The sequence below is a fragment of the Patella vulgata genome, chromosome 6 (genome assembly GCF_932274485.2).
Source record: "Patella vulgata chromosome 6, xgPatVulg1.2, whole genome shotgun sequence".
NCBI lineage: Eukaryota > Metazoa > Mollusca > Gastropoda > Patellidae > Patella > Patella vulgata.
Genome location: NC_065884.2, coordinates 8,131,032 through 8,153,483, shown reverse-complemented (window position 1 = coordinate 8,153,483; position 22,452 = coordinate 8,131,032). Strand labels below are relative to the sequence as shown.

Genomic DNA, 22,452 nt, shown 5'->3' with positions numbered 1-22,452 from the left:
ATGTTAACATTTTTAAAAAAAGCATTAAATAAAAACTTTTAAAAAACAGGGATAAGCACAATAAAACCATCTTACCGCTGGGAGCATTCTTGTGACTAGCTATTACAGAAAACATCACCAAATATTAGTTTATTTTAGTAATAAAAATCGTTAAAAATCCAAAATATAATTCAGAATAATATGACACAAAGCTATGGCTTTACTACTCTTATCTAACACACGGCAAAAATAAATCGCAGTTTTTTTATGAAACAGGTGTAAAATATGATTTATTCTGTTTTAATGGATCGATGGAAAAGACATAATTTTGTGTCAGTGTTATATATCATTCAGTTATTATTAATACTTAGTTAAAAATAAAATATTAATATTTTATCCAAAACATCTTTAAGCATAATATTGTCTATAGATCATATTTACAAACACACGTGTTAATATTCATACTCCTCGCAGTGTTTCTTTTGATTAGACCTAATCCCACTCAACACTGCTGTACTGAAAGCAAATTTCTGTTCCAAATTCTGACTGGTCAATAGTGTGATTAACAACCAATACCTAACTGCGTAACAATATCATTCGGGTTTAAACAGAGCTCCAGTTATGTTTACATAACGTTATGTCATGACTCATGAAATCTATTAATATTATGCCCAATTAACCAGTGCATAGCTAAATATTGCAGAAAAGCTAATTGCGTGACAAACGAGGCTATCAAAAATGGCTACAATTTAAACAATACTGTTTGGAGACAAACAATACTATCACCGTTTTTAATACCTTAAATCACTGTCCAAAGTTTTAGGGAAGGCCCCAGATTAGATTAAGGGCTGTCATGTTGCTGTACTTAGGAGAGATTTGATTGAATGGGAAGAATAGACACACTCCCTCAAAAGCTCAAGTATCAGAAGCCAATCCAGCAATGGCCAGAGAGGGATTTCTTGGACAATTGCTTCAGGATTGTGGTTACCGGTATACTGTTATAATTTATATTGAATGTTCCCATTGGTTAATATTGTATATGACTGACAGAATGACAATGGCTGCTAATTGAACTTAGTTAACACCAACAGCACCAGAATCACAACCTTTATACCTAATATTCATTTCTCAACTTGTTCATTGAGACTGTCATACAGTCAAAATGATTTTGGCTAATAACAGGCCTGGAAATAATGGTTTTAGATGTACCTGACAAAATGTCAGCCACTAATGAAATAGTACCTGACATTTTCAACTTAGTGCTGGACATGTATTAATAATATCAATAAAAAACACAAATCAGTGCTGGACAAAATGACAGACACCAGAGGTTTTGTGCCTGACAAAGCCTGAGTCTGTGCCTCACATAACTCAAGAGTCAAGACCTACATATAAATACGTATATCTTTAACATACAATGTACATGTGACTAATAAACACATATTTAACAAAACAATATATATGCCCGTTGGCACAGCAGCCAAGTCATCCCAGTAGAGAGAGAGAACGAGAGTGAGAGATGGGGTTTAATGTCCACTCGACATAAAATGGGTCATTTTGGGACTTACACACGCTTAAATTTTATTTCAACTATTCGCTTGGGCGTTTGGGTTTTAAGCTAAGGAGGGAAATCAGTGTACCCAGAGAAAACCCATGAGTTCAGTTAGACAGGCGACTCTACATCTTGTCACGTACATGTGGGGAATTGATGATAACTTTAGATGTTCTGGGAAATAGTTTAAAAATCTATAGGCTTTTCCCCCGGATAGAAATTGACAGAAACAGTCAAAAATCAATAGGATTCTTCATCTCAAGTCAATCGGATGATAACTTTAGCCTCTAAAAAAATGTCCACATGATTTTCTAAGAAATCAAGGGCAATAACTCAGACTTTTTCTTCTCAAAAATGTAACTTCAGCCGATAGAGTGTCCACAAGTAATTATGGACGACGGACGGACGGACGGACGGACAGGCAGGGGTTACAACAATATACGACCACATTTCAGTATTAACATTTCAATTTCTACAAGAAGAAAAAACACCCATGCAATAATATTTGAGTAAATCATGCAACACTCCATAAAACACTGTATTCAACAGTCGAACAAAATAAAATAAAGTAAATAATAAAAGAACAGATTTTACATCTAATAAATAGTAGGGTACAGACCATTAGGGTTCGTTATTTCCTGACCATAGGGTTCATTATTTCCTGATCATAGGGATTGTTATTTCCTGATCATAGGGATTGTTATTTCCTGACCATAGGGATTGCCATTTCCTGACCCGAATTACGAATCATTAGGGACAGTTATTTCCTAACCCACAATACGGACCATAACGGATTGTTCTTTCCTAACCCAAAGTATGGATCATCAGGGAATTGTTATTTCCAAACTAATCATACGGCCCATAAGGGATCGTTATTTCCTAACCGATGGTACAGCCCATCAGGGATTGTTATTTCAAACCGATCATATACCCCATCAGGGAATTGTTATTTCAAAACCGATCATATGGTCTATCAGGGAATTGTTATTTCAAAACCCATCATTATTTCCTAACCCACAGTATGACCCAATAGGGAATCGTTATTTCTAACCCACGTCATCATTGAACAGTCTTGCCAGATTTCGATTGGTCTTGATAGCAGAGAGAGAGAGAGAGAAATGGGGTTTAACGTCCACTCGACACAAACTAGGTCATTTCGGGACTAACATATGGTTTAATTTTATTTCAATAATTCACTTGCGCGTAGGGGTCTTTAGCAGTGGGAGTAAACCGGAGGACACGGAGAAAACCCACGAGGTTGGACAGACGACCCTACTCCTTGTCACGTACAACCAGAGAATCGAAACCACGCCAGTTGACTCAATGACAGGCCTTATGATACATCGCGCACATGCCAACCAATCGGCCATCCAAACCCCCCTCGATAGCAGACTTTGGCCAATGTGACAAGTAGACATATTTTGTTTTTTCAGCTTCTGGAAGTTTTATCACTCGATATTCTTGTGTTTACGTGATAGTCAATCTTCATGAGATTGAGAGAATTCACTTCCATAATGTCGATGCTTTGGATACCGATAGCTTTAATGCTAAACAAGTGAGAGTGATGATCTATACCTTGGGCAATTTCTGCACATGTTAAGCAAAAATGAAATGGGGGTTTAACGTCCTACTGTTCAGTGCTGACTAGGCTAATGAAGACGGGTATATGCCATACAGTGTGCTATTATGAGGGGGAATTTTGCCTGCCAGGGCAGTGGCGCAATGGCCTACTCTTTAATCGAATTCCAACTGCCAAAAGATCTTTTACGTGTACGCCAATGTGTACACAGGACCTATGTTTTTCGTACCATCCGCACGACTAGACAGATGTTCTTGTCAGATCCTTCATCCTGCAGCACAGTTAAGGGGAAACCACATCGGAAAATCCCAATGAACTTTCTCGGCCAATGCACAGATCGAACACGCAAACTCCAGGCTAGCGAGGCAGCATCTTACTCACTTGGCCACTGTGGCTCGTATGGGCTAATAAAGACAGTTTTTTGGAAAAGAAACTAAAGAAAGAAAGAAGTGAATGATACAGAACTAAATACATGTAATTAAACACAACATTCAATATATCTTACTTGATGCAGATTTGAGGGGTTCTGATACAATAAAGAAATAAATTAGAGAGAAAAAATACTTCAATTAAATATAAGTAATAAAATTAAATGGGGATTTACACTGTAACCTGGCTATCATTTAATTTTGTGTATTTAGCTCTAATTTCAATATAAGTAATAAAATTAAATGGGGATTTACACTGTAACCTGCGCATCATTTAATCTTGTGTATTTAGCGCTAATTTCTTTCACATTCGTTTAATATCAAAAAATTAATTTAACCTGGGTATCATTTAATTTTGTGTATTTAGCGCTAATTTCAATATAAGTAATAAAATTAAATGGGGATTTACACTGTAACCTGCGCATCATTTAATCTTGTGTATTTAGCGCTAATTTCTTTCACATTCATTTAATATCAAAAAATTAATTTAACCTGGGTATCATTTAATTTTGTGTATTTAACACTAATTTCTTTCATATTCATTCAATATCAAACCTTGTTTAAAAATCTGTAAAAATCGTTTAAAATCGACACCCAAAATCATCTAATTTGTAAAAATCGTTTAAAATCACCAAAAATTATCTAATTTGTACTTGTGTTCAGTTTAAAGCTGACCATTCAATTTTCATAAAGACTCCAATTTACAAGTGTCTAATTTCTTGATTACTGTTAAAAAATAAACAACCCAATTGATTATTGATGTATAATGATTAATTTTTGAACAGTGGTCAGGAAATTAAATACTTGTAAATTAGACACTCATTATCAAAATTAATCAGTCACCTTTAAACTAGACACAAGTAGAAATTAGATGATTTGAGGTGATTTTAAATAATTTTTATGAATTTTTAAACAAAGATGTGATATTAAACAAATGTGAAAGAAATTAGTTCTAGATACACAAGATTAAATGATACCCGGGGGTCTACTTTTCTGCACCAACTGGGCTAATGAAGGTGGGATTACGCCATGCAATGTGCTATGAGGTAAATTTTGCCCAGACAGTGTCATTTTCACCTACTCATCGAATTTCAACTGTCAAGGGCTCTTTAGTATGTACATGGGACCTCGGTTTTAGATTCCATCCGAACTAGCAGATGTTGTTCTTTGCGTACGTACCATCCTGAACCACTGACAAAAGCAAACCAGGCTGAAAAACCCTAAGGAACCTGCGAACTCCTGGTTAGTGAGCCCAGTGGCTAACTCACTGAGTCATTGTGGCTTGTTAAATATTATAAGAGAACAGTTTTTATTTAATTGGAACGGTATTGTAAAATTAGAAACTAATGCCCTTATATCATAAGTCGTATTAATTTAAATACTGGCAATTTTTGTTTTGTAGCAAAATAAAACATTGGGTAGTTATATCTGACTTGTAGAGTAGTGACAAGAAATTGTGGATGAACCCCAGACCCCAGACCGTCGAAGCGACACACCTTGAAACATTTTTACAAATTCTACATACAGCTACACATATATTACATTTGTATTCAACAAACACATTAGTGAGCGATTTGTGCAATACATTAGTTCGTAGGGTTTAATGTCTGCTTCTGCCAATGGTAATATCGCAGACACATGTTTCCTAAGAAGACTTGCAAGAAGAGCCAGTCAGCAATCAGAGTCTCGTCTAACATAAGTTAGAGATATTAAAAAAGTTTTACCGCCTCCATTTCCTCGATTAAAGGCGCAATCGTGCCTTTTATGATACAGTTTCCAATGATGGCGTTTTGTACAATACATTCTTAGGCTGTATTTCAACTCAAAACAGTTACACGCTTAATGGGTTAATCCAAAAACCATGCCAGATTAATTATTACCAATCTGATTAAAATACAGATCTATATTTGGTTTCGTTTTTTATACCTTCGATGGCCTACACTACATGAAGATCTAACCAGTTGTAGCAATAGGTCGCGTCAGAGGTCATACGAGCGGCTTTTGACCTTATGACGTCAGACATTCGATTAACGAATCAGCATTGATGTTACTAGTGGATTTACCGACAGTTCCGTGCAAAACATGCCTAAAGCTCGCCATAACAGACCGTTTCATTGGCAAATCCCTCATATCATTCAGAACACGTCAATGATAACAACTCTTCCAGATCCTAGTATAGTAAAGACAAGTAAAACTAAATTTTGAACTATAAAAAACGAAACGAAATAAGATCTGTGTTTTAACCAGATTAATTATTACTGTATATTAGTAAGAAATAATAAAATAGCACACTCTGAATAGATATATATATATATAAGATGCGTTTTACGTTAAATACAATTCAATTGAAAATGTCATAAGTATAAATCGGAACTTACTTTGCAATTTTTTTGATAATTCTCTCATGACGTCTGGTTTATCAAAACTTGTTCTTAGTTGACTCAATAATTCCTTGTTGTTTATAACCAGTTTCTGTAGATATTAAAATAATATTTATATCAGAATATAATATTCATCTCCTCTAGGGAGAAGATCTCATTAGAATTATAACGTTTTATACAGGCCTTTTGCCCCCACCCACAAACCCTGTCACCCCTATCTGTCTCCAAATTATGTATTTTTAAACTTTAAGAATTGTTTATCATCAAAAAATCATTAGAGTTGTTAGAAAGCTAATTGAATACTGGTTATTCCAGTCTACACCAATAGTATTTATTGTGCATGCTTTCCAGATAAGAATATGTGGTCACCATTTGACATGACTTGTGGAATATGTCTAGCCTTGTTCTTTGAGTCCCTTGTTACAAATGGTGCTGAAACGCATTATGGTACACGATTTTTGTACCAATGGTAAAATGTTTATTTTGTCTTAAATATTGGATATCAGAAGCCCATCTTTTCCCGGCAAGATCACAACATCAATGTTGATTTAAATTGACAAATAATTCGTGTTTTCGATGTCGAAGACTTTGAATGATATTGAGTTAGAGACTTAGTTACTTTAACGTCTGCTTCCACAGAAGTGATCTCGCTGACAATTAAGGGTTGTGCTAAAAGTTACTGTACCTTAAGTTCATCGACCTGACTAGCTATATTTAATACCAGCCTCTCTCCCATATATTTAACACCGTAGGGACCAATCAACTCAGCCAATGCTCGTAACTCTGATAAATAAAAAAAATGTACATGAAAAACATTCGTATAAGAATCAGATTTATGAATATGAGAGAGAGAGAAATGGGATTTACCATCCACTGTCAAAAACTAGGTAATTTCGGGACTAACATATTTCAATAATTCACTTACGTGTAGGGGTCTTTAGCTGTGGGATGAAACCTGAGGATCCGGAGAAAACCCACAAGTTTGGACAGATGACCCTACTACTTGTCAAGTACAAGCAGGGAATCGAAACCGCGCCAGTTGACTCAATGACAGACCTTATGATACAGAGCGCACACATTAAACCATTTGGTCATCAAACCCCCCTTTATGAAAATGGCAATAAAATAGTCTGAGACAATACTTAAAGAAGCATTATGGGAGATTAGATAAAGAGCTGACAATTCTCACTATAATAGTTAAAGAATAGATAATATCCTGAAAATTTCAGATAAATTGCTTGACTCTAAACCGAGACATTAGCGATTGAATTTTAGGCCTAGCCTCGATCATCATTACTAAAGTCCTTACGATAAAAAAGAAAGTTTTGATTATCCATTTTGACGTTAAATCACTTGTTGCATAATTAATGTGTGCTCACACATTACAAAATCTAATAAATCTTTGTTTTACCTGTCAAATCTGCGAATTCTTCAGCCGAGAAAAGTTGTCCCTCTGTATGTGTTATACTAACGAAGGCTTTCTGACTCGGTGAGAAAACAATCTGACCTACATTACAAGTTACACGTCGTAACAAGACTTCTAAATACCTGAAATAGACACAACAAACCATATACAATCTAAATAATCTGAATACCTGAAACAGATACAGCAAATCATATATAATCTGAACGCCTGCAACAGACACAAAAAATCATATATAATCTGAACGCCAAAAACAGACAAGAAACCATATACAATCTAAATACCTGAAACAAACACAACATATTATATACAATCTGAATACCTGAAACGGACAACAAGTACCATAAACAAATTAAATATTTGTTTGATTCCCGGAGAGAGAGATAAATGGGAGAAACAGAGAGAGAAATTGGGTTTAACGTGCACTCTACACAAACTAGGTCATTTCGGGACTAACATATGGTTCAATTTAATTTCAATAATTAGCTTGCAATCGACACAAACTATGTCATTTTGGGACTAACATACACTTCAATTTAATTTCAATAATTCGCTAGAGCGTATGGGTTTTCAGTAGTGGGAGGAAACCGGAGAACCCAGAGAAAATCCACGATGTTGGACAGGCGACCCTACTCCTTGTCACATAAAAACAGGGAATCAAAATCACTCCACTTGGCTCGATGACAGATCTTCTGATCCAACCAACACATGTTAACCAATCGGCCACTAATGTAAACAAAGAAAAAAATAGATAAAATCTAAAAAAGATTGAATGATAAATGTAGTCTTTGTGAACGACAGATTGACTGATGGACCGGCAGGACAACAATATACGACCATATTTTCATATGGGGGTTTAAAAATATAAAGATATTTATACATATATTTACCAGTTGGTATAAGCTCAATAGTTTTTTTCTCTTGTACTATTTGTGAACGACAGACTGACTGACGGACCAGGGCGGTGACGATATACGACCATATAAATGTATTTATAGATATATTTACCAGTTCGTATAATTAGCTGTGATAGTTTTTTCTCCTGTGCTATCTGTTGGTTGTGTTTGCTGTGGTAGAACGTTGTTGAATACACGAGCCATATCAACATGAACTGAAATACAAGTAGTAAATGTAATCTGATTAATATACAGATCTATATTTCGTTTCGTTTTTTTATACTTTCGATGACCTATACTACATGAAGATCTGACCGGTTGTAGAGTGGAAGGTCCGTCAGAGGTCATACAAGCGGTTTTTGACCCTATGATGTCAGACATTTGATTAACCAATCAGTGTTGATGTTTCTAGTGGGTTACCCACAGTTCCGTGCACCTCATGCTAAAAAATCGCCATAACAGTCCGTTTCATTGGCTAATCCCTCACATCAATCAGAACGCGGGTTATACAAATGAAATGAAATGAAATGGAGTTTAACGTCCTACTGTTCTGCGCCTAACCTGGGCTAATGAAGACGGGCATACGCCATACAGTGTGCTATGAGGGAAATTTTGCCCGGACAGCGGCACTACGGCCTACTCTTATATCGAATTCCAACTGCCAAGGGATCTTTTACGTGCACGCCAATGTGTACACGGGGCCTCGGTTTTTCGTCCCATCCGAACGACTAGACAGCTTTCCATGTCAGCCCCTCCGTCCTGCATCACTGACAAGGGAGAAACACGCCGGAAAATCTGGATGAACTTTCTCGGCCAATGCAGGGATCGAACACCCGACCTCCAGGCTAGCGAGCTAGCGTCTTACCCACTTAGCCACGTGATCCCCCGGGTTATACAAGAACACTTCAATATAGTATAGTAAAGACAAGTGAAACATAATTTTGAACTATAAAAACGATACGAAATAGGATCTGTGGTTTAATCAGATTGGTAGTAAATCTAAAAGAATCCCAGAATCCGATTCAGGGACGGAAACAAAGGAGTGGGGGGGGGGGGGGGGAATATGCCTACACTACAATATAAATGCCTCTTAGTATTAACACTGTTTACAATATTATCTTCATCAATTTATTTGTCATAATCTTTGAATGGCATTTAGCGATTGAACATATAACACAGTTCTATGGATAACAATCACTATATCACTATATTGAAAAGTCGTGTGTATATAATATAGTGATTGTTATCCATAGAACTGTGTTATATTAAATTTATTTGTCAATTATGTGTGAACATGCAATATCCTCATTCTTCATCTATTTATTGTTCTTAAGAGTTTTCATAACTAATTGAAGGGGAGCGTTAGGGAGGGGTGGGGGGGCACGACTCAAAGATGTCTTTTTTCAAAATTCATTTATTTGAGCCTGTGATTAGCCATGAGAGAGAGAGAGAGAAAAGGGGTTTACCGTCCACTTGCCAAGAACTAGGTCATTTCGGGACAAACATATGGTTTATTTTTATACATACCATAGTTTTCAATACTTTGTAGGACGTTCATATAAGCACGAACACCATTTAATAATTCAGATGGTTTGGCTATTTCATTTGTCTCTGGGTTGTACATCATCATTCCTACTAGAGCCCTGAAAATATAACAAATAAAATGAAACAGGGTTTAATGTTTTAGTTTTTTTTGCATCAACCAATATAATGAAACCGACAGGCACATGTCTTGCAGTGTGCAGTTATGAGGGAAATTTTGCCTGGACAGTGGTGCTGCAGTATTCTTGTCAGGACAAAAGAATTTCTGCCTCATCTTCTTTAAATTTCAACATGCACACCAAAATACTGTACCATTTAAATGACAAATCACTGATCTGCCTGCTTTATCACTGACAAGTGAGAATTTAAAAAATCCTCCCCTCTCAACTGCCGTTAAAGGCCACTTTATGCTTTGCTAAGCGAAGCGAAGCCAAAAAATTCAAAAGCTGTTGATTTTAATGAGCAAAGCTAAGCGAAGCTGACTTCTTGTGTTGTTAAATGGAACACATGATCGCAACAGCAGACCCGATTGCTGATTGGCTGTTTGCTGTAAGGCTGGGCTTTGAAGTGCACAAAGGTATGCAAAGACAATTCTTCGCATCGCACCCTCGCTTAATGGAATATAAATGGGCCTTTGATCTTCAAAGGGTAAAGTGGTCCTGGGTCTGATCCCAGTGTTGACCGTGAAAGTACCAGCCCAGTTGTCCCTTGTCAGTCGTGAAGGACAGAGGGCCTGCAAAGAATAGCATTTGTTCGTTCAGATGCAATGAAAAAAAACTAAGGTCCTGTGTATTCTTTGGCGTGCACATAAAAGAACCATTGACAGTTGGAATACGACAAAGAGTAGATGGAAATACTAGCACAAGACACGATGTTAAACCCCAATTTTTTAAAGATGAAATAATAAATATTTTCGTTAAAATGAGAAAAGGTCAATTAATATATCTTACTTGTTGAATCGAGCCTCAAGCTGTTGTAGAAAGAATTCTCTGGGTACGAAACCATGTTCCCATACTTGTATTACATTACAGTAGTTGATAGCGTAACATAACTCAGTTAAAGCCATGTGTAATTTATCCATTCTGAAATATATTATTATATTAAATACCATTTATAAAAATAATGCCATGCAAATGTGAATTTCCTGAAACTCTTATAAGTGCTTCTTATCTTAGAGAGAGAGAAAGAGAGAGGGGGGTTTTAACACACAAACTAGGTCATTTCAGGACTAACATATAGTTAAATTGTATTTCAATAATTTGCTTGCACACAGGGGTCGTTATAATTAGCAGTGGAAGGAAACTGGAGGACCAGGAGAAAAGAAAGTCTGTTTTGGTCGTTGAGCATGTTATTCTCCTTGATACTTTAGACCTGCGCCCTTATTCACGAAAAACTTAAACTAAGATACAATCGAAATTTTAAGAAATACTGCAATTCGATTGGCTGACAAGTAAAATCAATTTGCATATATCCAATGAAGTTGCAGTATTTCTTAAAATTTCGGTTGTAAATTAGTTTAAGTTTTCGTGAATAAGGGCCCAATCGTCATTAGCCCAGTCGGAGCAGAACAGTAGGACATTAAATCCCATTTTATTTCATTTCAGAGTATCAAAACTTTAACGGCCTCACAACACAGTGAAATGAATGGTGCTTGCTGTTTAATAATTACATTTACTTTCAATTTCATATTTCCGGAAATCTGAACATTAATATAGTGCAACAACACCCCATGAATAAAAAGTTCAAATCAATTAAAATTTAAATGATTCAACGCAGAATACCTGGTAAAATTTTCTCTGTTTTTTCGGATACTCTCCTGTCCAGGTTTTTCTGGTTCCTGTATGGTTTTTTTCTTGTCTTTATTTTTCTTTCGTTGAACTGTGTTTAAAATGGTGGCAGCACTGTGTTTCGGTAGTAACTGAAATTATATCCATATACAACCATCAATAAGCTAATTACATCCATAAACAACGAATAATCATCAAATTACATCCATAAACAACCAATAATCAGCACACTACATCCATAAACAAGCAATAATCATCAAATTACATCCATAAACAACCCATAATCAGCAAATTACATCCATAAACAACCAATAATCAGCACATTACATCCATAAACAACCCACATTCATAAAACTGTATTAGGTTGTTTATATATGGATGTGATGTTCTTTTTGACCCATTCTGGTCGAATTTCAGCTCCCAAACTGCAGTCCCCCTAAAACTTTAGGTTTAACAGTGGAAGTGAACCATGTAATTACCAGTATACCCTGTACCATGTACCTGTAGCAACGACTACGAGTTTTACAACATCTGGCCGTTGCTTGTTTACTTCACAATTCCCAAACTTATAGAGCAGCTATGTTCTCTACAGACACGTGAGCAGTAGCATCCAATCAGAGGTTGTGACTTCACGACCTCCACAGAAACCTTAACATTGAATGAACCTTGAACTTTGCAACTCGATTATCACAGGTAGACATTTTACCTTGAAAGCGCGAGATTTGGTATTCGCAACGATCGAGGAATCTGATAGGATCACAAGCTGGGCTTGTACCCAATCGAAATTAGTGTTCAAATATGCAGGGTATTACGTGAAGGCCTTGATAAGATGTACATAGTTAAAGCGAGATAAGGCCTTCTATTGAAGATGACCCAGTACCTGATTGCATCAATGAAGAAAAGGCTCGGGAATATGGCCTTTCTGGAGAATTTTAGAACATTCTTTTATTTTAGTGAATGACAAATGCTTCAAATGGGAGAGAAGAGAGAAATGGGGTTTAACGTCTACTCAACACAAACTAGTTAATTTCGGGACTAACATATGGTTTCAATAATTCACTCGCGCGTAGGGATCTATAGCAGTAGGAGGAAACCGGAGGACCCGGAGAAAACCTTTGAGGTTGCTTCAAATGGTCACAGAGAGAGAGAGAAATGGGGTTTAACGTCCACTCGACACAAACTAGGTCATTTCGGGACTAACATATGGTTTAATTTTATTTCAATAATTCGCTTGCGCGTAGGGGTCTTTAGCAGTGGGAGGAAACCGGAGGACCCGGAGAAAACCCACGAGGTTGGACAGGCGACCCTACTCCTTGCCACGTACAACCGGGGATTTGAAACCACGCCAGTCGACTCAATGACAGACTTTATGATACAGCGCGCGCACGCTAACCATTCAGCCATCCAACCCCCCCCCTTCAAATGGTCAGAGGTCAAATTACCCAGACACCTGCTACAATGTTATGGAGGTAAATATGTGTACATACCTTATAACTGAGCATACACTGTTCTTCACAGATTGCTGTAATAACCTGGTTGATTTCTTCAGACATTTCACGTAGAAACCAGTGAGCATACTGAACACTTGTAGTTCCGATAGAGTGACGCTGAAAATAAAATTGTAAAATCATCAAAAAATAAATTTCTTTATACAGATTTTTAAAGTCGCTGATCTCGACATTGGAAGGATTTGAGAGAGAGAGAGAGAGAGAGAGAGAGAGAGAGAGAGAGAGAGCGTCCACTCGTCACAGACTAGGTCATATCAGGACTAACACATGGCTCAATTTTATTTCACTAATTTGCTTGCGTGTAGGGGTCTTTAGCAGTGGGAGGAAACCGGAGGACCCCGGAGGAAACCCACAAGGTTGGACAGGCGACTCTACTCCTTGTCAGGTACAACCAGGGAATCGAAACCACACCAGTTAACTCAATGAGAGACCTTATGATACGCCAGTTGACTCAATGAGAGACCTCATGATACAGTGCGCACATGCTAAACATTTGGCCATCCAACCCCCCCAAAAGGAATACAGTCTTAAAATGGTTCATTTCATTAATTTGTCAACATTCGACATCTTCTCGAGACGATAACCCAGCATGGACCTACGATTATCACTGCAATAAGTTCACCAGCATTGGTTCCTCCATATCAATGGTGCAGGACGGATTGCCTGGCAAGAGACAACTTATAGTTGTTAGGATATGACAAAAAACCAAGGTCTTGTGTTGACAGTTGGAATTCAAAATAAAAGTAGGTTGTAGTGCCGCTGTCCAGGCAAAATCCCGCATAGCACACTGTATGCTCATTGCTGAACAGTGGGATGCTAAACCCCATTTCATTTCATTTATCTACTATATATTACTGTGATACATTTAACGTTCATAACCCCACAGACCCTAGAATAAAGATGACTATTTACCTCTTCAGGACACAGATCATGAGTTGCATTCATAAAATGAGCACAGATCATGGGGAAGATAATACTATAACGATGTTGAGCTGGAAACTCCATACATTGTTTAAACTGATGTTCAAATAGATTCGTATAAAAACTAGAAAAAATAAAATTATTATACTCATACAAAACAATAAATATATTAATTGAAAGATGAATTAGTATTGTAACATTTAATACAATATTTACGTAAACAATATTTTCAGACCAAGGTCTGACTTATAAAAACACAAATTTATATGGAAAACAATCACTGATTTTATTTCACACTACGTTTTAACAACTTCCTCTTATCGTTCTCAAGTATAAGGATTTTAAGCAAGGTCTGACTTGTTAGGTGGTGACTGTGTACAGACAAGTAAAACAAATCTAGATCTTCGGATGGGGCAAAAAAAGCATTAGAAATAAAATCACTGTTGAAAGTTGGTATTCTCAAATATTTGGCCAAACCATTTTCAAGTATGATTATCTTCATAATAGTTTTACATGAAAGATAGATTATGGAAGATTAGATAAAGAGCTGGCAGTTCTCACTATAATAGCTAAAAACAAGATAATGTAAAGGGGATTTGCTGAAAATTTCAGTCAAATTGATCCACTCTGAACCGAGAATTAAGCAATTGAAATTTCGGCCTAGCCTTGATCATCATAACTAAAGTCGGTACGATAAAAAATATAGTCTTGATTATCCATTTCTTGATTAAATCATGAATGAAAGTTGAGCAGTAAATCAGAACCTAATCCAATAAATATCGCAGGCTAGTGATGACATCGAGAGTTGATCATAGTCTGGATAAGTTAATTAATGTCTAATTAATAATTCAGATAACCATCATCTTTGTAGGATTCTATCATTTTCTTGATAATAAATGATAATTGTATTCCATAGAATTGTGAATGTCCAGTTCAGTTACTAAATATCATTAAAACATATTCTACTGGTACTTTCATCTAATGACAGAAAAGTTTTGATCAAAAGAATCTATACTAAGATCAAATCGAGGAAATTTTATTTAAAAAGTTCTGAGAAAGAGAAAGACAAATAAAGTTTAACCTCCACTAGACACAAACTAGGTTATTTTGGGACTAACACAAGGTTCAATTTTATTTAATTAATTTGCTTGCCTGTGGGGGTCTTTAGCAGTGGGAGGAAACCAGAGGACCTGGAGAAAACTCACGAGGTTGGGCACGTCGACCCTACTCCTTGTCACGTACAACCAGGGAATAGAAACCACACCAGTTGTTCAAATGACAGACCTTGTGATACAATGCGCATGCGCTAACCATTCGGCCATCCACCCTCCCTAAAAAGTCCTAACATACCAATAAATAGATAAATCTCCAGTTTCTATCAGAAGTTCATCGAGATAATCCACCATCTTTGTATGGAAGTTGATTGTGTTCATGTGGATCGCTAAATCTTGATGATCTTTTAAAACAAGCGCTGCTTTACTTAGACTTGTATACGCCTGAAATGTAAAGAAAAATATAAACATCAGATAATGAAATGGGGTTTAATGTCTGACTGTTCTGCTCTGACTGGGATAATGAAGATGGGCATTCACCATACAGTGTACTATGAGGGAAATTTTGCCTGGACAGCAGTGCTACGGCCTACTTTTATATCGAATTCCAACTGTCAAGGGATCTTTTATGTGCATGTGTACACATGACCTAGATTTGTCACCCCATCTGACTGACTAACATCATTGACGTTTAGTCTCAACCTCAGTCCTGCTATTAATCTAATCAGTAACCGTTTATCAAAGAGAGTTATGGGGATTAACATCCACTTAACACAAACTAGGTCATTTAGGGACTAACATACAATAATTTGTCTTTAGCAGTGGGAAGAAACTGAAGAAAACCCGCAAAGTTAAGCAGGCAACCCCACTCCTTGTCATGTACAAGTGTGGGATTGAAACCACGCCACTTGACTCAATGACTAAATAATCTTAAAATAAACTCACATACCTGTAATCTGAACCAATCTAATCTCAGACCACGGAAATCAAATATTTCATTTTCTTCAACTATAAATACAAAACAAGGAATATGTGTGATTTAATGATATAAATTGACTCAAACACACTCAAATTAATTTATCTATCAAAATTTGTTTCAAATTCCTCTCAAAACATTTTAATTTCAAGAAAACCACCTCAAGTCGTAAAACTCTATTTAAGCAGCCATGATTTTCATTTAACCTGATTGAGGGAGAATCCATTCAGCTTGCATATGTCATTACTCGTCGTCCATTTACCCTAATTATCGAAGCCTAAAGAAAATTTTTCAATTATCCTCTACCAACTTCTTTTTCTGCCATTTAATCGCAGTCTGCTATACGTTTCAGTTACATCTGCATCCTGTAGGTGCCCCATGGGTGTTTTTTGAGGAATCCAGTATTTTTCTAGTAAGATTTAATTACATGTACATGTTCTTGGTCAGCCATCATAATTACCGGTGTTAAATGTACTAACCTTGTTTAACTGTTAGAGATGATATACCGCTGTAAAAAGATGATAAAATAACCGACTCATCTTCTGGACACATCGACAGATTCTAAAATATAAAATATGTGTGTATATAGTGATTGTTATCTATAGGCCTGTGTTGTGTTATATTATGCTAAATGTCATTGAAAGACTATTTACTTGTATTAAAATGAAATATAATTGGGGTTTAACGTCCTAATGTGCTGCTCCGGCTGGGTTGATGAAAATGGGCATACACCATACAGTGCTATGAAGGAAATTTTGCATGGACAGCAGCGCTTCGGCCTACTCTTATATCAAATTCAAACTGCCAAATGTTCTTTTATATCATGCTAATGTGCACACAAGACCTTGTTTTTTTGTCAAGTCCAAATGACTATACATTGTCCTTTTCCAGGCCCTCCCCATCCTGCACTTACCTGTATCAATTGGTTCAGGTAAACTGCATCATATCCACTTAAATATTGTACATAATATCTCTGTATAACCTGGTTGTATTTCTTTATTAACCCTATAAATTATACACAAATATTGTATAGTATTATATCTTTATTAAACCTTTAAATTATACACAAATACATGTATTGTATATTATCATATTCTTATTTAACCTAGAAATTATACATGAATGTTGTATATTATTACATCTTTAACCTAGAAATTATACATAAATATTGTATAGTATTATATCTTTATTAAACCTTTAAATTATACACAAATATTGTATATTATCATATTTTTATTCAACCTAGAAATTATACATGAATATTGTATATTATTACATCTTTAACCTATAAATTATACACAAATATTGTATATTACTATATCTTTATTAAACCTACAAATTATACATAAATATTGTATAATATATCTTTATTAAACCTACAAATTATACATTAATATTGCATAGTATTATACCTTTATTAAACCTACAAATGATGCATAAATATTGTATATTACTATATCTTTATTTAACCTACAAATTATACATAAATATTGTATAGTATTATATCTTGATTAGCTCTACAAATTATACATAAATATTGTATATTATCATATTTTTTTTATTTAACCTATACATTATACATAAATACTGTATATTAGTATATCTTTATTAAACCTACAAATTATACATCAATACTGTATATTATTCAAGTAACGGTGAATGATTTTCATTTTTTGTTACAATATCCAATTTTTCACAACTTAATCCATGCTAATATGTACTCAGATTGATTATTTAACATTTAAAATCAAATCTCAACACTAGACAATCTCGAGGACAATCAATTGAATTAAAAACAGGGCCCTCAATTAGATTTCGTGGAAATGTTAAGATGGTGGATGGTGTACTATAATATCATCATGTCATCCGACAATATAAACAGACTGGCGATCAGCCTATCGTTAATCGCAAAATGGTGAAAAGTTCAACTTCAAAGAAATGTAGAACTGTCTTGTCAACAGATTCTGTACAGAAAAAGAAACGAGAAAAAAGAAAATAGAAAATAATTGTACCATTTACATAACGGAAAGCATAGATCGATGGAATTTCTATGGAATTTGTTAGGATATGGTTATTCGATGAAATCTTAAGAGAGCCAACTCGGTTTTAATCGTGATTTCAACCGTGGTATATAAATGATTTTAATCTTGGTATATAAATGATTTCAACCGTGGTATATAAATGATTTTAATCTTGGTATATAAATGATTTTAATCATGATTTTAATCGTGGTATATGAATGATTTGAATTGTGGTATATGAAAGATTTTAATCGTGGCATATGAATGATCTTAATTGTGATTTTAATCATGGTATATGAATGATCTTAATCGTGGTATATGAATGATTTTAATTGTGGTATATGAATGATTTTAATCATGGTATATAAATGATTTTAATCATGGTATATAAATGATTTTAATCGTGGTATATGAATGATTTTAATTGTGGTATATGAAAGATTTTAATTGTGGTATATGAAAGATTTTAATCGTGGTATATGAATGATTTTAATTGTGGTATATGAATGATTTTAATCATGGTATATGAATGATCTTAATCGTGGTATATGAATGATTTTAATTGTGGTATATGAATGATTTTAATCATGGTATATAAATGATTTTAATCGTGGTATATAAATGATTTTAATCATGGTATATGAATGATTTTAATTGTGGTATATGAAAGATTTTAATCGTGGCATATGAATGATCTTAATTGTGATTTTAATCCTGGTATATGAATGATTTTAATCGTGGTATATGAATGATTTTAATCATGGTATATGAATGATCTTAATTGTAATTTTAATCATGGTGTATGAATGCATGTTCTTGTATTCTCTACTCACCTTTTAGCTCTTCTGTATAAAATAATAATTCGGGTAATTGTCTAAAATAACAAAATAAAAAGATAAAATGGGGTTTAACATCCTACTATTCTGGACTAATGAAGACGGGAACAAAAGAAACAAACAAACATTATTTATTATTACATTTTCTATATGATCAGTTAACGAAATTTTTATAGTCTAGTGACTCGTCACTTTCTACATGCCTTGTGTTCTGGGCAGAATTGACGTTTTGCTGCTGAAGATCTGCAGAGGTTCGGGCCGTTGCTTTTCAGGAATTGTTATCATACAAGAGAAATTCACATAATTTAGAAAGAAAATATAACGCAGATTATATGTAAATGGGTTGTTTGCCCACCCTTCGATGTAGTATATAACAAGAAACAAAAAAAGGAAAGCTGGAATGTGACCAATTGTCTTCAATCAAATTTCAAAATGTTATTCTTTTCTATGTAGCTGTCACAAAAATCAACACTCATAAATAAATAAATAAATTATCGATGTGGAATCATAACAATGTTCATCATGGGTAAAGTTCAGGATATGGCAGCTAACATTAATTTCTCGTCTTGACTTATCCTTTGTTTGAGAATTTCACACAGGCACCAAATTTCAGTGTACTTTAGTATTAAATTCGTAGAAGGGTGTGCCTAAAACATGAGATTTCTATTTGTCATGGAACACCTCTGACAAACTCAGCATGTGCCTTGTGTACGCATACGCCTAATCTACTGAACAATACAGTACTTTTTAAGCATTTATTTTAAGAACCTAATCACCCACCTATCATAGAAATCTTCCTGTGATAATTTGATGTTATGTCGTTTTGATGGAGGATTTAAAACATGTCGTAATAACCAATTTACTTCATCTCTTGTCATTGATAGAGCCTGTACTACATACAACGCCTGTAGGAAAAAAATCAATCACAACTCATTTTCACATTTAACTCTAAACTTCTTTTTCTTCTATTAGTGTTTAACGTCTGCTTCCACCGACGGGTGACAGCGCTCGCATATGGGTCTTTCATGTGGGAGGAAACCGTGGTAACCGGTGTAAACCCACAAGATTGAGAAGTTGCCAAGCCACATAAGCTCATACCAGAGATAGAAACAACGACTGCAAGCTGGAGGTGACCAGCGAGCTAAGCTCAAAGCACAACACTCGAGACCACTAGGCTACGCCATTCCTCCCACCCCCACCCTTTAACTTTAAACATTTCAATGATATCTAAATATCACATTGTCCTGTTCACAATAAATATAACAATTAAAATACCTTTGGACCAAGTAATCCCGGTTGTTCTGTGAAGATCAGAGTTAATTCTCGAAGAGTACTTCTTAGAAACTTTCTCATTTCACGATGTGTGGCAGGTCTAAATAAAAGAAAAGAAAAGGAAAAATGACATAATTAAAAGACATCCATGCAAAGCGTAGAAATACGCCCCCATAGTAGCTGTGTCTCGAAAATAAGATAGCCACAAAGATATGCCTATCCGAAGGGAAAACTTTGATCGAGACAAAAACTAATATGGATGCCTTCAAGAAATTTTTCCCCAGTTCCCAGACTTAAGTTAAGACTTTACTTGAAAGTTGTTTGCCTTATTTTAACAAAAATAAAGCCCTTTATAAGACTTTGGTTGTTTTAATGCATCAAATACAACTATATGCAAAGTTTTGTGTTACTGGGGCAAAGATATTTCTCATAAACAGTTATTGAAAGTTGAGTAAATTCTTAACTTAAGTCTGAGAAGGCTTTGTGAAACCAGGGCCTGATCTCGTGAAAATAGAACCTGTTCGATTGAGCAGTTGAGATGTTGTTACTTACGAGTTAGATAGAGCAAGGTGTTGTAACTTACGAGTTAGATAGAGAAAGGTGTTGTAACTTACGAGTTAGATAGAGAAAGGTGTTGTAACTTACAAGTTAGATAGAGAAAGGTGTTGTAACTTACGAGTTAGATAGAGAAAGGTGTTGTAACTTACAAGTTAGATAGAGAAAGGTGTTGTAACTTACGAGTTAGATAGAGCAAGGTGTTGTAACTTACGATTTAGATAGAGAAAGGTGTTGTAACTTACGAGTTAGATAGAGTATGTTGGTGTAACTTACGAGTTAGATAGAGCATGTTGGTGTAACTTACGAGTTAGTTAGAACATGTTGTTATAACTTACGAGTTAGATAGAGCATGTTGTTGTAACTCCTTTACTTCTGTAACTCGCTTGTGATTAATATTATGTCTGAAATTATAAAATAAAAATAAAAATAAAATAGGATCAACAATTCATAACAGCAGTAAAGTAGGAACCTAATACTACAAGTGCACCAGATTTCAGGTAAGAAGACTAAGTGGACGAAACATTACAGATGTAACTTTTGATTTTGCCTGAAGCAATTTACAAAATAAAATGAAATGAAATGGAGTTTAACGTCCTACTGTTCTGCTCCTAACCTGGGCTAATGAAGACGGGCATACGCCATACAGTGTGCTATGAGGGAAATTTGCCCGGACAGCGGCACTAGGGCCTACTCTTATATCGAATTCCAACTGCCAAGGGATCTTTTACGTGCACGCCAATGTGTACACGAGACCTCGGTTTTTCGTCCCATCCGAACGACTAGACAGCTTTCCTTGTCAGCCCCTCCGTCCTGCATCACTGACAAGGGAGAACCACAACGGAAAATGTGGATGAAATTTCTCGGCCAATGCAGGGATCAAACACCCGACCTCCAGGCTAGCGAGCTAGCGTCTTACCCACTTAGCCACGTGATCCCCGAAAGCAATTCACAAGTTGTAGTACAGTTATTATCCTATTTCTCACGGATTTCGCATTTTAGACATTGTACATATCCAAAAACGTTGAATAGGCAATGAACACCAAATTCTTCTATATAGCTGTACCCACAGGCATCTGTAACATAGAAAATATTTTAAAAATAACATCAAACTAAGACTAAGTATATGTCTAAAGTCTGTTATGTCCATGTTATTTTTTAAATATTTTCTACGTTACAGTTGCCTGTGGCTGTAACCGCAACATCGGTACAGCAATACAAGGTAGAAATTAATAAAACCAGTCTTGAAAAATCTACGGTTATTTTTCAATCTGATTAACATCCGATGTCAATTATGTCTCATTTAGCCTAACAGTTAAAGAGTTGTATGTATGACGGTTGCAGATTTGAGACTCAAATTGTGTGCCACATTCTTGTGTCCATATATAAGACATTCTGTCACTGTATTCTAATCTACCCAGCTATAAATGGTCACTGGTAGGATGGTGGATGCAATTACACCAAAACAATACTGCACTGTTTGGGCTTTCTAAGATTTAATTAACTCAGGGTTGAAGGGAGGTAATCAGGTTCATATTCATTAACCTTTTTGTTGCAGAAAAGTAGGACATTAAATTTCCATTTAATATTATTCTGGAATATTTGAATTGTCACTCACCCTTTTAAACTGTCGAAGAAACTAACGACGTAGCTATGAATATGTAAAACCTCATCACGACATAGTTGTATGATATAACCAGATTGTAATGCTATCTTCCACATATCCCAAACTTGAGCTTCTGAT

General features: G+C 35.4%; 1 protein-coding gene across 1 annotated transcript in view; it reads right to left on the bottom strand.

The window, feature by feature from the left end:
• LOC126824953 (membrane-associated protein Hem) overlaps window positions 1-20,714 on the bottom strand; it is a 37,109-nt gene extending 16,395 nt beyond the window's left edge. Inside the window, exons 1-19 of the mRNA XM_056101536.1 lie at window positions 20,706-20,714; window positions 20,157-20,253; window positions 19,662-19,786; window positions 18,879-18,919; window positions 16,938-17,029; window positions 16,504-16,585; window positions 15,998-16,056; window positions 15,347-15,492; window positions 13,988-14,120; window positions 13,055-13,174; window positions 11,562-11,698; window positions 10,731-10,862; window positions 9,766-9,881; window positions 8,351-8,453; window positions 7,331-7,467; window positions 6,605-6,702; window positions 5,917-6,010; window positions 3,616-3,636; window positions 76-99 (exon numbers count right to left, since the gene is read on the bottom strand). Coding sequence (XP_055957511.1) covers window positions 76-99; window positions 3,616-3,636; window positions 5,917-6,010; window positions 6,605-6,702; window positions 7,331-7,467; window positions 8,351-8,453; window positions 9,766-9,881; window positions 10,731-10,862; window positions 11,562-11,698; window positions 13,055-13,174; window positions 13,988-14,120; window positions 15,347-15,492; window positions 15,998-16,056; window positions 16,504-16,585; window positions 16,938-17,029; window positions 18,879-18,919; window positions 19,662-19,786; window positions 20,157-20,234 — 1,738 coding nt within the window. The 5' untranslated portion in view covers window positions 20,235-20,253; window positions 20,706-20,714. The remainder of the gene's footprint in view (window positions 1-75; window positions 100-3,615; window positions 3,637-5,916; window positions 6,011-6,604; window positions 6,703-7,330; window positions 7,468-8,350; window positions 8,454-9,765; window positions 9,882-10,730; window positions 10,863-11,561; window positions 11,699-13,054; window positions 13,175-13,987; window positions 14,121-15,346; window positions 15,493-15,997; window positions 16,057-16,503; window positions 16,586-16,937; window positions 17,030-18,878; window positions 18,920-19,661; window positions 19,787-20,156; window positions 20,254-20,705) is intronic.
• Between the last annotated feature and the right edge of the window lie 1,738 nt (window positions 20,715-22,452).